This window comes from Fusarium verticillioides, chromosome 8 (assembly GCF_000149555.1).
Source record: "Fusarium verticillioides 7600 chromosome 8, whole genome shotgun sequence".
Taxonomy (NCBI): Eukaryota; Fungi; Ascomycota; class Sordariomycetes; order Hypocreales; family Nectriaceae; genus Fusarium; species Fusarium verticillioides.
In genome coordinates this window covers 459,948-474,821 of record NC_031682.1, presented here as the reverse complement: position 1 = coordinate 474,821, position 14,874 = coordinate 459,948, and the positions used below count along the sequence as shown (strand labels likewise).

Genomic DNA, 14,874 nt, shown 5'->3' with positions numbered 1-14,874 from the left:
TGGTCATGGCTCATGATAAGCTCTTTGTCTCTTGGTATCATGTCCACAATACCAACAAAAGGTCACTTATAGGCCAGTCGCTCTGAGAATCCTAGCAGCCCTTGTTTCAGCCAACTTATAGAGTTAATAGGTTTATTTGTCCTCGGTGCAGGCTATCTCTTGGCTCAGTTTTGTTCTCAGCTTCTCAAGGGCCAAGCCACCAAGCACTCCACTCATGGGTTCTTAGGCTTTTATCGGTTTCTGAAATGAATACTGACTAGCATGTAAGAGCCTTCAGTGCTCCTCGAGGAGCATAGCTGCTTCATTGAGTTGGGTGTAAACCAAAGGAAGGATCGTGAGGTCGTGTGCTAAAGCTAAAAAGTTGACACGGAGATTCTAAGGCGATCAAGTACTACAGAAATTACGCCTAATATCGATTAAGGATATTGGAAAGCAGAATAACGAGAGGATTTTAATGATGATAACGTAAATCAGCACAAAGATCTACGATGAGCAAATTGAGCGTTATTGTGCATCTGCTTGAGTGCAGTGGACAGACAGCTAAGAGCAATATTCCACACGGCACACCACGAACCCCAGAGCCTTTCACAATAAACGTGGTCATAATCTCACAATAAGCCAGTAATAATTCTTTCGGATATTTATATAACTCTACAACTCAAAAGCACATGAATGGGTTCTCCGGTACGTGAAAATAAACCTCTGCTGCAGGGTAAGGCCAAGCGACTTATACACACATGTAAGCGCTCAGCGAAAAGGAATTACAAAAGCACTCCGCTAGTAAAGAAGCACCCTAAACGCCATCGGATGCAGTAGCCGGGAGATCATGCCAGGTAAATAGCCGCCAGACAAACTAACGCCACCCGCATTGCCCAGGATACAGTAGTGTCGTTCCCGATCGTACTCCTCAGTGGGGAGATACTGGACACGAGATCATATAAGTCTTACTCTACCCAACTACTGACCGTGCGATTCTCAATCTATGGTCGGCGTATTCCTTCTTTGGCGATGGCTCTATTTGGTGGCTGAATTGCAAATGATCGTATCTATGATCTGAGTTCCAGATCATCTTGGCAAACAACATTCACGGGCAACAATCACAGAATAAGCAGTTAATATTTAAAATTATTCATCCTTCAGGCGAAAATTCACATGAAACCCGGTTCAAAGCGTGCAAAAGCGAGCATAAATACCAAGTTAAGGGACAATCCCTTGGCCCGGGCACGTCATCGGCCAGCACCCAACAACAAGTTAGCTTCAACACAAACAAACCAATAGTTCAGCAATTCACTACACAGCCAAGAAATAACAAAAAAACGTTCTTGAACTTTTGTTCAAGCTATTGTAGATCAGGCAGGTGAGCTTACTTGACGTGGTCTGAGACAACGATGGTGATATTCGTAGCTCCCGTGTGTCAAGCCTAAGCTGAAGCAGGGATCCTCGGGGAGTACGGCCTTACAGGCTGAAAGGGATTGAGTTTATTATTACTCCTTAACTGTCTTTGGAAGTATGTGTGTTCATCACGCAATGCCTCGGGGAGTCACACGAGGCGGTGCTCCCTGTTACAGTTGGCGGGATGAGCGTGGGATGTAATTTTCTTGACAAGCAACCACTTCCATCGCATGCAACTGTTCCCTGATACAGGCTCACCCGGCCTTCCGATCGTATACCTCACACACAAATATCCACAGCTGAAACTGGAAGGTCGTTAAAACAAACACCTAAACTGAGCCTCAACAAGCCGCAGTCCCACGAGTCTGGATCCATATACAAGCGGCCCTCACCCGGGGAGACTTTTTCACACCCATGCCCAAAGTGGACCAACTACGCATCTCACCCACACCCCATTGGCTGGATGGAAATAAGCGTGCGATCACCTCAGATCGCGTCATCGTCCTAGTCACTCTAAAAACACCAAGCAGATATTTTCATGACACATTAGCTGCCCACCCAGAGCTTCACCCCATTCACAGCCCGGTCATGATTGGTGGCTCACCGACTGGCACGATTCAAGGATCGTGCCGTTCTGGCGGCCTTCTAGACTTTTGGGTGGATCACCCAAGCTTTTTGTAATTTTTTGCCTTTGCCTGGGGTTTAAGTTATGGGGGAGGGAGGTGGTATTAAAGGGGATGGGGAGCCGCGTTGTTGGAGATGGTTCATCAGATTGGGTCTTTGTTTTTGAAGAATTGTGTTGATCATGAGTAACGATGATCTCAAGGGTCTTGAGCCCAAGGCGAACAAGACTAACTATGTCGGTTCAGACAGTGAAGAGGGTAAGTCTACAATGACAACGGTTCATGAGGGTGTTGCTAACTTTACAGGCCGTCTTCATGTCGCCGCCGAAAACAAGCGCCAGATCGGTGTTCTGAGCGCCTCTATGCTCATCTTCAACCGTGTCATTGGAACCGGTATCTTCGCCACACCAGGCTCTATCCTCGCTCTCCTCGGCAGTCCAGGTCTCGCCCTCATAATCTGGGTCGTGGGCTCCATCATCGCCGCCGCCGGTACAGCCGTCTACCTCGAATGGGGAACCGGCATCCCCAAGAACGGCGGCGAGAAGAATTATCTCGAGTTCATCTACCGCAAGCCCAAGTTCCTCGTCACTGGTATCTACGCTTCATACATCATTCTTATGGGCTGGGCTTCTGGTAACTCTGTCGTGTTTGGGGAGTATATCTTGCATGCTGCGAATACAGAGGTTGATCGTTGGAACCAGCGTGGTATTGGTCTGGCTTGCATCACTACTGCGTTCCTTATTCACGGATGTGCTCTCAAATGGGGCCTTCGTCTTCAGAATGCGCTCGGTATTATTAAGCTCTTCATCGTCTTTATCATGATCATCTGCGGTTTTGTCGCTCTTGGTGGCCATCTCAAGACAGACGAGAAGCCCAACAACTTCAGCAATGCCTTTGAGGGCACCACCGGCAGCGCGTATGGTGTTGTCACTGCTCTGTACAACGTCATCTGGAGTTTTGTCGGTTACAGCAACGCCAACTATGCCCTCAGCGAGACGCGCAACCCTGTCCGAACCCTCAAGATCGCTGCTCCTACTGCCATCATCTCTGTCTCGATCATCTACATCCTCGTCAACATTGCCTACTTCGCTGCCGTCTCCAAGGCTGAGATCATTGCCTCTGAGCGTCTCGTCGCTGCTTCGCTCTTCCGCAATGTCATGGGCCCTGCTGCTGAGCGCGCCATGTCCGTCTTTGTCGCGCTCTCTGCCTTCGGAAATGTCCTCAGTGTTATCTTCTCTCAGGGTCGTCTCGTCCAGGAACTCGGCCGCGAGGGTATTCTGCCCTTCTCCCGTCTCTGGGCTAGCAATCGACCTTTCAACGCTCCTCTTGCTGGTCTCTTTGAGCACTGGGTCATTTGCGTCATTGTCATTCTCGCTCCTCCTCCTGGAGATGCCTACAACTTCATCCTCAAGTATGTATCAGTCTCAAATCTGTCTGTCAACGTCGCTAACCAATCAGCCTCATCTCTTATCCTCTTGCGATCGTCAACACCTTTGTCGCTGGTGGCCTCGTCCATCTCTACCTTCACGGCGCCAAGTACAACTGGAACCCCCCAATCAAGGCGACCCTCCCCGTCACCGTCTTCTTCCTTCTCAGCAACATGTATCTGGTCATCGCACCATTCATCGCTCCCGACGATCCCAGCCAAAACCAGTACAAGAGCATGCCTTACTACATCCACTGCGTTGTCGGTATCGCCATCCTGGTTGCTGGTGCCTTCTATTGGCTCATCTGGGCAGTTATTCTTCCCAAGATTGGTGGTTATAAACTTGTTCGTGAGACTCATGTTGATGAGATTGATGGTTGGGAGACTAATCGCTTCCATCGGGAACCTATTAACAAATAATTGTAATTGCTTTGAGATGTCGCATCTTTAGACTAGATTAATACCCAAATTGCTGCTTGTTCAACACAACAATTGACCTTCACTTGATGATTTCCACGGTCCACAATTGTCCGTGATGCTGCATGTAATCGAACTATGACTGAGAACAAGGTACCGAACTGGAGGTTTGTCGAGCTCCAGAGTGGGTGTCGCGATGACTTCACTGTAAATGCTTTATAATTTTTGCCTGGGTACCCTGTATTGTCTTATTTGTACGGGATCAACTATGATCCGATGGCTTCAAACAATCGCGAAAACACCAAGGACCGCGTTCCAACCGGCCGATATCACGTTCATCCATATCCCATTCCTCCTCACATCCGAATCCCGATCTGATTCTCGTATTCAGGGTCCGACCCGCTCAAGCTCATCGGTGCCAGTTCTCCCGCCGAAAATGACGTCTCTCCGGTTCTACTTCTGCCCCCGATAACCGCACACTCGGAACCAAAACTACCCCCGATACTCTTCTTTAAACATATCACAAGTCGCAATCATGACTACGCCAGACAAAACATCACAGCAATCATGTCGAAGCTACTAAGACTACGGGCGAGACCCCTCACGTGGGGAAGCAGCTTCACAGCGCGCCAATTCAGCACAACAAGGCCTGCATTGGCGGTGCGGGGAGACTCGAAGCTCTTTAAAGATGCGGACGCGGCTGTTGCGGATATCAAGAGTGGTTCAACGCTGTTGAGTTCGGGCTTTGGACTCTGTGGTGTTGCGGATACATTGATTGGCGCGTTGAATAGGAGAGGGCGCGATTCTCTCAATTCGCTTACTGCTGTGTCGAACAATGCTGGCGTTGAAGGCAAAGGCGGTTTGGCAACGCTCACGAGCGCTGGGCAAGTCGATCGCCTGATCCTATCATACCTCGGAAATAACAAGGTGTTGGAGAAGAAGTACCTGACGGGCGAATTGGCTATTGAGCTATGTCCTCAGGGAACATTAGCGGAGCGCATTCGTGCTGCTGGTGCTGGCATTCCTGCATTTTTCACACCAACTGCAGCTCGTACGTTGTCCGTCAATTGATTGAGCGAAGCTAACAAGTTAGACACTCTTTTGCAGGATGGAGAAATACCCGTGCGATTGGACAAGTCTGGCGCTGTTGTGGAAAAAGGTCGAAAGCGAGAAACACGCGAGTTCAACGGCCGGACGTTCCTCATGGAGACAGCGATTGAAGGCGATGTCGCTATCATTCGAGCTTGGAAGGCCGACAAGGAAGGAAACTGTGTTTTCCGGTATGTCTGCTCAATTGACTTCTCAATTGGTGCTAACAAGTTAGATACGCAACAAAAGCATTCGGACCCATCATGGCCAAGGCCGCAAAACTCACAATCGTCGAAGCCGAAAACATCGTCGAAGTTGGCGCAATCGATCCCAACGACGTTGACCTCCCAGGAATCTTTGTCGACCGAATCGTCCCATCTACAGCCGAGAAGAATATCGAGGTTCTCAAGTTGAGAGAGGAGGGATCTGATGCACCGCCCAAGGCTACGAATGAAGCGCAAGAGCGACGGAACCGTATCGCTAGACGAGCGTCCAAGGAGTTGAAGCCTGGTTACTATGTTAACTTGGGTGTTGGTATTCCTACGCTGGCTGTTTCTTTCCTCCCTGCCGATTCGACGGTGCACATCCAGTCTGAGAACGGTATTCTTGGAATGGGTGCTTATCCTACCAAGGATGAAGTTGATCCGTAAGTCAATCGTCTCTGTATGAAGCCTCGCTAACAGATTAGTGATATCATCAACGCTGGTAAAGAAACAGTAACCCTCGTCCCCGGCGCATCCGTCTTTGACTCCGCCGAGTCATTCGGCATGATCCGCGGCGGCCATGTCGACGTCTCAATCCTCGGCGTAAGTCCCCCAAACCCCCTCTCACATCCCTCTACTAACAAACCCAGGCCCTTCAAGTCAGTGCAGTAGGCGATTTAGCCAACTACATGATCCCCGGCAAAGTCTTCAAAGGCATGGGCGGCGCAATGGATCTGGTCGCCAACCCGGACAACACCAAGATCGTCGTCGCCACCGAGCACTGCGCCAAGGACGGCTCATCAAAGATCAAGCAGCAGTGCACGTTGCCACTAACAGGCGCACGTGTAGTGAGCACCATCATCACGGATCTGTGTGTGTTTGAGGTAGATCGCGAGCAGGGTACGCTCACGCTTACTGAGCTTGCACCGGGGGTTGATGTGGATGAGGTTAGGAGCAAGACGGATGCGGACTTTTCGGTGGTGGATGATTTGAAGCAGATGGAGTGATACCAGTTAATGAACTTTTGTGTAATGAACCTTTGTGTATGTAATGTACATCCATGGACGCACTTTTGTGTGGTGGGTGGAACTTTTGGAGATTCGTCATTGAACCCTGGGGGCTTGGAATAAAGTTGGGCTCCGCTGCGGGGAATAGATTAAGGTTACGAGTCTATTTGGGACGATCGGCAGGGCGCTCCAACCGTTTCTTGCGCCATTGATACCTTGTTATAGCGAACATGACCGCCAGTGCCGATGGGGAAGGTCCTGTTTAATTTGCTGATGATCCTCTGCGGTGCTCAAAAGTTTGCCCGATGTTACAATCGCCAAGAATGAGGAGGTGGTTTATATAGCTCTGCAAGTTGCATGTAGTTAACTCAATACACACGCATCAATCATGAGGTACTCTATCGTTTCCCTCCTCACACTCGTCTTGGGCGTACTCGCTGTGCCCAAGACTGAGATCAAGTCTTATGATGGCTACAAAGTCTTCCGTGTAAACACCCACGGCAAGTCCGCTATCAAAGAGAAGCTCACTCCCGTGACTTTCGACGAGTGGGAGCATGGCTACCAACACGTTGACATTGTCGTCGCGCCCAATGACATCAGCGCCTTTGAGAGTCTAGAGCTTGACTACACCACTCTGCACGAGAACCTCGGTACATCAATCACGGGGGAGAGTATCTCGCGCAAAAAGTGGAAGCGCCAGGCAGATGATGATTCATGGTTCGATGAGTTTCACAACTATGAGGATCACATTGACTACTTCCGCGAATTGCAGGCACAGTTCCCGAACAACTCAAAGCTCGTGTCGTCGGGCAAGTCGTATCAGAAGAGGAATATTTATGGGCTTCATCTTTGGGGTGACGATGGTCCTGGAAAGCCTGCTGTGCTTTACCATGGAACTGTTCATGCCCGAGAATGGATCTCCGGCCCTGTAAGTTTGTTGTCGCCTCATTGACTTTCGTGGCTGACCGTTAGACCCTCGAGTACATCACCCTCCAGCTCGTCAAGGGCTTCAAGAGCGGCGATGAAGATGTCAAGACTTATCTGAACAAATACGACTTTTATATCTTTCCCTTTGTCAACCCCGACGGCTTTGTAAGTTCTGCCCTCACATTGACATGTGCAATCGAACTAATTGTTAGGTCTACTCTACCACCGCTGATCGTCTCTGGCGAAAGAACCGTCAACCTCCTCCCGCCACCGCAGCCAACCAATCATGCTACGGTCGCGATATCAACCGTAACTGGGAATTTGGCTGGGACTCCAACAAGCGCGGTGCTTCCACGGACCCCTGCTCCCAGGTGTATCGCGGTGAAAAGCCCGCCGACACCCCAGAGAACCAAGGTCTCGACAAATTCGTCCGTCAGCTCCGCGACACCGTGGGTATTGCACTGTACATCGACTGGCACAGCTACGGACAGTACATTCTCTCTCCCTTCGGATACAAGGAGGATCTTTACGCACCTGAGCTTGGAAAGTGGACCAAGGCTGCTGCATTGGTTAGTGAGGCTATTCGCGAGAGCACAGATGATCACACGACGTATACCTTTGGACCTAGCGGTGCTGTTTTGTACGTGACTACTGGCGCTGCTCCTGATCATGTTTATAGTGTTGGAGGGGCCAAGTTCTCGTATACTATCGAGCAGCGCGATACTGGTGAGAATGGCTTTGTTCTTCCGCCGGAGCAGATTCGGCCGAATGCTGAGGAGCAGTGGGCGGGTCAGAAGGTGCTGCTGTCGCTGTTGGATGAGACGTTCTTTGATGGAAAGGGTCCTGCTCTTTACCAGGGACAGACTTAGATGGATTTAGTCTCTATTTCTTGTATATAGTTGAGAAGCCAATTGAAGTGGCCGAGGACGCCTCAACGTTGCTCTCCTTCGCCGTTGAACTCTACGGCCATTCCGAGATCAGACCGTTGCAAAGCTTCATCGCATGAACTCAATTATCCAATTATACATCTATAGCCTATCACAGCTTCGAATCTCTGCCCGGCGCAAAGCTGCTTCCACCAATGGCCTCAACAATCTTATCCACCGTATTCAAGATCCAATGCCCACCCTCATCACTAGCCAAATACTGCACCGCCTCTTCACTCTCTCCATCCTGATCATTCTTATACGACCCATCCTCAAGCGCCTTTCTCAAACCAAACACATGCGACAGCACCTGCGGTCCAACACCAGTCTGCGCCCGTAGACAAGAAATAGCAATCATAGAGGTATGAACCCGTCCAAGACTAGCAAGTGTATCGCGCTGCGAAGCAGGAGGATCGGACAGAAGAGCAGAGTAATGACTGCTTAGGATATAAACGGGTAGATCGGGATGCGCGAGCGCCAGCTTCTCGAAGAGCTTATCCTCGTATGGTCTGTAGATCGAATCCCAGAGTCCGCGACCGCGCGCCAACGCCCTCGTCGATGTTTTGCGAGGACCGTTGTCGGCTTGGTTTCGTGGAGAGTTTGGAAGTTACGTCTTCGGGGAGCGATGCGTGGAAGGCGTTTAGGGAATTGATCGTTCGTGGGATGCCGTTGAAGCTGATGCACTTGAGGCCGACTTCTCGGATGAACTCGGCATTCTGGACGGCAGAGTTGGGATCTTTTGCGGACGCGACGCGATGAAGAACAGGTAATGAATCGGGAGAGTTGAGCGTAAATGTCGCAGCAGCCTAAATCATCAGTATTCTAACCAATTGAAGCGACAATCGTGGTAGACGTACAGAGACTGTTAGCCACGACTTTGGGCCGAGGTTCCTAATCGCAGCATCATTTGCGATGGCCTCATACAACTCCTGCACTTGTTGCGGCGCCGGACGAGGACCTGGCTTAGCAAACGGCGCATTGATGAGCGCTTTCAGCGACGTAGAGAGTTTCGACATGTCTGCTTGTTTCTCGTTTGACATTTCTTCTTTCTGCCGAGGATGTATCGTCGCTTTTGTGAACAATGACGATGATGGGCGGGAGTCAGAGTTGGAGACCGATGGACGGCCCCGCTTTTTCTACGGGGTTCAGAATGGGCGAGCGGACGGAGCTAGATTTGGAGACCGAGAGTAAGTGTAAGTGTACAAAACAATGAGATGGAAGGGAGATAGATGAGAGGAGTAGATCATAGTAGAGTATTTTTGAAATGGGCTCTGATAAGAAAAAGGAGCCTTTTTGGCTTGGGTATGTTTCTTTCGTGAGAGGTGCGAATATGGCTGACGGTTGGTAGTGGTGCTGCGGCTTGCATGGCTGTTTGCTTCAGTATGTTTTCCTCGACGATGGAGAGCTTGACTAACATGTAAAGCCCACCCTTTGGACCAAACGAAATAGTAAGTTTCTCAGTCACAGTCATGTCTCGGAACTAACCAGTTAGTCGCATGCAAGTCCTCAAGAGCAATGCCTCCATGCTCAACGTCCTATACCGCTTCGCCGCACGAGACGGTAAGCTCTCCAACCTTAATACGACTCATCCACTAATTATCAGGCATCCCATCACTCTGGACCGGCTTATCAGCTTCCATCCTCCGCCAAGGAACATACTCAACCGCCCGTTTCGGCTTTCACACTTACTTCTCAGATAAACTGAGAGGATACACGGGTAAGAAGCTCTCAGTCGCGCAGAACATTGCTTGCGCTGGTGTAGCCGGTGGTGTAGCTGGTCTAGTTGGCAACCCAGCTGAAGTTGTTCTCGTGCGTATGTGTGCGGATGGCGCAAAGGCTCCTGCGCAGCAGTTCGGATATGCTCATGCTTTTGATGCGCTGGCGAGGGTTTATAGTGAGGAGGGGATGAGGGCGTTTTGGAAGGGGATTGCGCCGAACATTGCGAGGAGTGCTTTGATGAGTGAGTTTCTAGCTCCATAAGTGAACTTTACTGATAGGTGTAGATGTTTCTCAGATTGCTACGTAAGTTGCTGTTTGCTGCTTCTGCGAGTGGCTTGACTAATAACTCAGATACGCCTCCGCCAAACAATACCTCGTCAGCAACGGTTTCGGAGATGATACAGAAACACATGCTATTTCCTCTTTAGCTGCTGGAACAATGGCGACGACTCTATGTGCTCCTGCAGACGTTCTCAAGAGTCGAATGCAATCTAGCGCCGGAAAAGAAGGCCTCGCTCAAGTTTTAGGCACGGGTCTTCGCGAAGAAGGCCCACGATTTCTTATGAGGGGCTGGACACCCGCTTGGTTAAGACTTACGTATGTTCCTTGCATCTCCCGTTGAGTTAAGCTGACTTTCTAGACCGCATACTGTTTTGACTTTTGTCTTTATGGAGAAACTTCGACAGCTTACTTCGATAGATTGGCTAGGTGGAATTAGTGCAGCTGAGAAGGAAACTCTGCGTTGACAAACACGTTCTGGATTTAGTGAGATTGATTTGAGCAAGTAACTTGTTTCTTGATTTATGTAGCAATTATATACCAACTTCAGGCCAGTAAAGCCATTCGAAATTCGTCATGTCCTCCCATGATAATCCCCCAAACGAAGGTTCAAAATTGTTTCCTGGCTGATTCAGCGCTTGAACGATCTGATCATCAGACATAGCTGAGAACTGTAACGGTTCAGGCCATAAAGCTTGCTGATCCAAAAACGTCGGAGTCGTAATAGGCGCTTCATTCACAATTGGCATTCTCGGGTCCGATATACCGTCTCCGGTAGCAGCCCTTCTCACGATCTGCTTGAGATATTTCCCATACTTGATAGAAAGACCATTGCGATGCCGTGTGACTTTTCCAATCCTTTCGAGAACCGTGGCAGTTTCATCGATGAGGTTGCGGACGCTTGGGGCGAGGGCTGAGCCACCGGTTGCGTAGGAACTTAGTGTTAGGGCGAAGCAGGCTGCGAATGAAATCATGATGGCGGTGTTGTTTGGCATGGACTGGAGTTGAGATTCGCCTTGGATTGCGGCTCGCATGACGTTGAGGGCGGATGAGAGACCTGCTGTGTGGAAGAAACGGCGGACTTCGAGGGGTGCTGTTGGGTGGTTTATTACGCCGCCGTAGATAGATAATCGGGTATGTGTGACGAGAATTTCGACGTAAGGAGGGAGACGACGATCTGATGGTCAGCATGATTCTTGTCCCGGGTCTATCGAACTTACCCGGTCCTTTTCCGATCGATACTCCCCATTCCGTGTACCACTGGTCAAAGAACCTTTCAATCGACCCTTGAATCCTGCGACTGTTAGCTGTGTTATTGTCTTTGTTGGCATACGTACGACTGCGCGATTAATGATCCATCACTAGACGCCATCTGCGATCCATCGCAAAGAGCACGAACAGTAGCAAAAAGCGCATCCAAATCCCTTCTCAGCACCGCCATGGAAACAAGATGGCCATCAAGAGGATCAGCATATTCAGAACGATGCCAATTGTCGCAATCTTTCAAAGATCTCGTCATCGGTACTGAAAATGGTCGTCCTCTGGCCAGAGACATTCCTCGCTCAAGAACAAACAATGAAAGCCAGCATCGTTCGCGATTTCGAAGAAATAGTCTTCCTTTTTCTGACCATGGATCGATTTCAGGGAATCCATCCATTGCGAGTGCAGCTCTTGGGTCTAGACAGTCACCTCTTGCTAGACCGATGCCGGACCTTGAACCGATCATTTCTGGTGAGATGAGACTTTTGTGAAGTGATAAATCTGTCGCAACTGTGTTGGCGATAGAGATATAGGTACATGTTTCGTCATCAGTTGAATGCTGGCCTGGAAACATCCATGGAATATTGACCATAAATGCAAGCACGATTTCAACTGATCGGTATCGATTTACCATTACTCTATGCGCAAGAGTTCTAGCGTGGTTCGATAATCGTTTTGAGAGGGCGGCTGCTGATGGCATAAAGAGTGCAGATGCAGCCATGATAGACGTGTAAAGAAACGCTGATCTCGAACGCGTGAATTCAACGGTGTATATCCTCGGATCAAGACCCCATCGTGTATGCGCAAGGTTCCGATGAAAACTACGCGGTTAGCACGCGCCAAACACGGAGTAACAAACTCACAAGTTAAAGAGCTTATCTGCTTCCTCCTCAGATACAAGCCCCAGAGAAACAGGATCGACATCAGGGCCAACATCGAGGTGGACTTGCGCCGGCGCAAAGAATGCTTGAATTTCATCCTCCGTTTGACCCTGCGTACTAGCCGTATGCGCCTGTATAGGAGAATTGCCATGTCGCGACTCAGGCGACGGTTGGATATAGGATGCCCTCGCGAGAAGCTGTAGTGGATTCTCTGCATCGTCAATAGCAAGACTCTGTTGCGTCCTTTGGATAAAATCAGGCATCGCTACTGGATCCTGCTCCTCTTCTTCTTCTGAGTACGCATCTTCATCGCCATCACCGTTGGTACTGTATCCACGAGTAGTCGCATGTTCAGGTGTATTAGCATTGCTGAGCAATTCCTGCAAATGGTTCAAGATCCTATCATCTTCGGGATTCTTCTGCGACGCTGATCTGGCGCGCTTGACAGCCTGGTCAATCTGATACAGCGCCTTATCCAACCCCGTTCGTTTACTGACAAGTCAGCATTGAATCTCACAACAGGTAGCATGAGGGGGGCGCTTACTTTTTAATACCCTTTTGCCGCCCGGGATGATATGCGGGACGCACACACTCGCAGTCAAGCTGAATGCATCTCCTGCATCGTTCCTGGTGAGGTTTCCAGTCGCATTTGATCTTTGAGCGACGACATACGAGACAGGCTGCTTGTCTGGGCCGCGGCGAATCACCAGACTCGAGCGGGGATGTCTGGCCCTGAGAGTCAGAGTTCCGCCCCGCCATGATACGGAGGTTGTTCTGTTACCGACGATGGGAGAGCGCTCGATGAGGTGATGAGAAACAAAGTTGGGTTAACGTAACGGGGGGGAGAGAATGGGGGGGAGTTTAGTTGGAGAGGGCGGAGAGGTTTCCGACTTGGAGCTCGAGTCAGGTTCGTCGGAAAGGTACGTGATTGGTTAGTATTTAAGCTTCCGATATGGACTCGCGAAGCGGAGATGCTGTTATTTCTTCAACGGTTTCACTAATACCCATGATTAAGATTGTGCATACATAGCTATCGATAAGGTATATTACTTGCAGATCCTATTATCCACTGAGAATCAAGATATCATGTCGCCATCGACCCTGTCGAGCACGAAATGAACGGACAATCGCAAAAAGTGGAAATGCCCACTGACTATATCGTCGGGCAACGTGCGATTCTAGCCTGATTCGGAAGAGTTGAGCACTAAACCTTGTATCAAATCCACAGTTGATACTCCATTAATGAAAATCTTGTGAAAGAATGGCGATATGAGAGGGGTTTATAAGAGGTGAGCCTTGGAATTCTTTTTGAATCGAGTTTGAGTTTGGATGTCTGTGTGTCAAAATGTCGTCCAACGCTGTGATCGAATCCGGCAGCGATAAAGATGTCGAGGATGTCACTGAACAGAGCATCGAACAATCTAAGCCTGTATCTCGGTTTACACGATGGTATCGCAGTCCTTTATTCAACGTCATAATCGTTGGTTTGATTTCCTTCACTCAGCCGGGAATCTGGAATGCCCTCAACAGTATGTCTGCCATCTGTTCACTTTACATCGCTGACGACCGTAGATACCGGCGCTGGTGGTCAGCAGGAGCCATACCTTGTCAATGGCGCCAACTCGCTCACTTTTGGCATCATGGTCTTTGGGTGTTCCATCTTTAGTATCCTGGCCAATAAAATTGGTCTGAAATGGGTTCTTGTTATCGGTACCCTTGGATATGCACCTTATTCTGCAGCGCTCTACACCAATAACAGATATGGTGTTGAGTGGTTTGTTCTGCTTGGCGGTGCTACTTGTGGAATTGGAGCTTCTGCGCTTTGGGCTTCGGAGGGTGCTATCGCTTTGGGATATGGTGATGTCAAGGATCGTGGAAAGTTCAGTAAGTGGTATGATCTGATTGTGAAGTTACTGTGCTAACTTTTGTAGCTGGGATTTGGCTTGGTCTTCGTGAGCTTGGTCAACTCATTGGTTCTTCGATTCAGCTCTCACTCAATGTCGAGTCTGGAAAGAGAGGTCGTGTTGGATACACCACCTATCTCGTCCTCATTGCGCTTCAATGCCTCGGTCTTCCTCTCGCCCTTCTCATCTCACCTCCCAACAAAGTCATCCGACCTGACGGCTCCAAGTTGCCTCACACCCAAACCAACAAGAGTATCAAGGAACAATGCAGACGATGGGGTGCTCTCATCAAGCGCAAGCAGTTCTTCCTCTTGATTCCTATTCTCGTCGGTTTCAACTGGAACAGCACTTATCTGGGCATTTACCTCGTCAACTACTTTTCCGTCCGAGCTCGTGCTTTGGCTTCTTTAACTTCAGGTATTGCTGCTACTGGTGCCAATATCTTCTGGGGTTGGTTCTTTGATCTCAAGTATTTCAGCCGACCTCAGCTTGCAAGAATCACATGGGTGTTCTTGGCTGTTACTATGACTGCTCTGTTCGGTTGGCAGTTTGCTATGGAGCTGGAGTATCGTAGCGCCAACCCTGCTGTTACTCTCGATTGGGACCTACCTGGCTTCGGTCGTGGATTCGCTGTGCAAGTTCTTCTTCGGTAAGTTCACATCTTCTGTCTTTGCGAAAACAAGTACTAATTAAATAGTTTCATGAACGAGTCCCACTACATGTTTGTGTATGGATCATCGGAACTTTCTTTGAGGATGTAGAGACGCTTACCCTCGCTGTCGGCCTAGTCCGATCTTTCGAGTCTCTTGGATCATGCTTGG

The 14,874-nt window shown here is 49.4% G+C and overlaps 7 protein-coding genes across 8 annotated transcripts; 5 read left to right on the top strand and 2 right to left on the bottom strand.

Moving 5' to 3' along the window:
* The first annotated feature begins 1,961 nt into the window (after positions 1 to 1,961).
* FVEG_07604 (hypothetical protein) lies at positions 1,962 to 3,961 on the top strand. The gene is made up of 3 exons (XM_018896283.1): positions 1,962 to 2,273; positions 2,322 to 3,426; positions 3,474 to 3,961. The coding sequence occupies exons 1-3, from the start codon at positions 2,198 to 2,200 to the stop codon at positions 3,859 to 3,861; spliced, it is 1,569 nt and encodes a 522-aa protein (XP_018753721.1). The 5' UTR covers positions 1,962 to 2,197; the 3' UTR covers positions 3,862 to 3,961.
* Positions 3,962 to 4,425: 464 nt separating this feature from the next.
* FVEG_16149 (hypothetical protein) lies at positions 4,426 to 6,269 on the top strand (the record flags this gene model as incomplete). The annotated part of the gene is made up of 5 exons (XM_018905387.1): positions 4,426 to 4,909; positions 4,952 to 5,138; positions 5,183 to 5,593; positions 5,636 to 5,753; positions 5,801 to 6,269. The coding sequence occupies 5 exons, from the start codon at positions 4,426 to 4,428 to the stop codon at positions 6,155 to 6,157; spliced, it is 1,557 nt and encodes a 518-aa protein (XP_018753722.1). The 3' UTR covers positions 6,158 to 6,269.
* A 276-nt stretch (positions 6,270 to 6,545) lies between these two features.
* On the top strand, positions 6,546 to 7,953 carry FVEG_07607 (hypothetical protein; the record flags this gene model as incomplete). The annotated part of the gene is made up of 3 exons (XM_018896284.1): positions 6,546 to 7,085; positions 7,130 to 7,249; positions 7,297 to 7,953. The coding sequence occupies 3 exons, from the start codon at positions 6,546 to 6,548 to the stop codon at positions 7,951 to 7,953; spliced, it is 1,317 nt and encodes a 438-aa protein (XP_018753723.1).
* Positions 7,954 to 8,122: 169 nt separating this feature from the next.
* Positions 8,123 to 9,050, bottom strand: FVEG_16150 (hypothetical protein; the record flags this gene model as incomplete). Its single annotated transcript, XM_018905388.1, has 3 exons — positions 8,123 to 8,519; positions 8,548 to 8,816; positions 8,868 to 9,050. 3 exons carry the CDS (start codon positions 9,048 to 9,050, stop codon positions 8,123 to 8,125), a joined length of 849 nt encoding a protein of 282 aa, XP_018753724.1.
* A 224-nt stretch (positions 9,051 to 9,274) lies between these two features.
* On the top strand, positions 9,275 to 10,475 carry FVEG_07608 (hypothetical protein; the record flags this gene model as incomplete). The annotated part of the gene is made up of 8 exons (XM_018896285.1): positions 9,275 to 9,312; positions 9,359 to 9,390; positions 9,434 to 9,458; positions 9,503 to 9,570; positions 9,614 to 9,970; positions 10,014 to 10,032; positions 10,081 to 10,326; positions 10,370 to 10,475. The coding sequence occupies 8 exons, from the start codon at positions 9,275 to 9,277 to the stop codon at positions 10,473 to 10,475; spliced, it is 891 nt and encodes a 296-aa protein (XP_018753725.1).
* Positions 10,476 to 10,504: 29 nt separating this feature from the next.
* On the bottom strand, positions 10,505 to 12,995 carry FVEG_07609 (hypothetical protein). 2 transcript variants are annotated; one of them, XM_018896287.1, is made up of 6 exons: positions 12,822 to 12,995; positions 12,694 to 12,765; positions 12,132 to 12,641; positions 11,346 to 12,089; positions 11,229 to 11,302; positions 10,505 to 11,185 (listed from the first exon to the last, which is right to left on the bottom strand). In XM_018896287.1, the coding sequence occupies exons 3-6, from the start codon at positions 12,410 to 12,412 to the stop codon at positions 10,542 to 10,544; spliced, it is 1,743 nt and encodes a 580-aa protein (XP_018753727.1). In that variant the 5' UTR covers positions 12,413 to 12,641; positions 12,694 to 12,765; positions 12,822 to 12,995; the 3' UTR covers positions 10,505 to 10,541. The 2 variants fall into 2 exon arrangements, with proteins under 2 accessions (XP_018753727.1, XP_018753726.1); XM_018896286.1 differs by having other exon boundaries at positions 12,694 to 12,995.
* A 484-nt stretch (positions 12,996 to 13,479) lies between these two features.
* Positions 13,480 to 14,814, top strand: FVEG_07610 (hypothetical protein; the record flags this gene model as incomplete). The annotated part of the gene is made up of 4 exons (XM_018896288.1): positions 13,480 to 13,678; positions 13,722 to 14,033; positions 14,081 to 14,702; positions 14,751 to 14,814. The coding sequence occupies exons 1-4, from the start codon at positions 13,495 to 13,497 to the stop codon at positions 14,812 to 14,814; spliced, it is 1,182 nt and encodes a 393-aa protein (XP_018753728.1). The 5' UTR covers positions 13,480 to 13,494.
* Positions 14,815 to 14,874: the final 60 nt, after the last annotated feature.

What these genes read in the sequence shown, in the direction of transcription:
- FVEG_07604 (XM_018896283.1), top strand. Translation starts at nt 2,198, where the DNA reads ATGAGTAACGATGATCTCAAGGGTCTTGAGCCCAAGGCGAACAAGACT. An exon ending in CGGTTCAGACAGTGAAGAGG is followed by an intron (nt 2,274 to 2,321) that starts GTAAGTCTACAA and finishes CTAACTTTACAG; the next exon opens with GCCGTCTTCATGTCGCCGCC. An exon ending in GCCTACAACTTCATCCTCAA is followed by an intron (nt 3,427 to 3,473) that starts GTATGTATCAGT and finishes CTAACCAATCAG; the next exon opens with CCTCATCTCTTATCCTCTTG.
- FVEG_07609 (XM_018896286.1), bottom strand. Translation starts at nt 12,908, where the DNA reads ATGGCGGGGCGGAACTCTGACTCTCAGGGCCAGACATCCCCGCTCGAG. An exon ending in CGGCAAAAGGGTATTAAAAA is followed by an intron (nt 12,642 to 12,693) that starts GTAAGCGCCCCC and finishes CTGACTTGTCAG; the next exon opens with TAAACGAACGGGGTTGGATA. An exon ending in GGATCATTAATCGCGCAGTC is followed by an intron (nt 11,303 to 11,345) that starts GTACGTATGCCA and finishes TAACAGTCGCAG; the next exon opens with GATTCAAGGGTCGATTGAAA.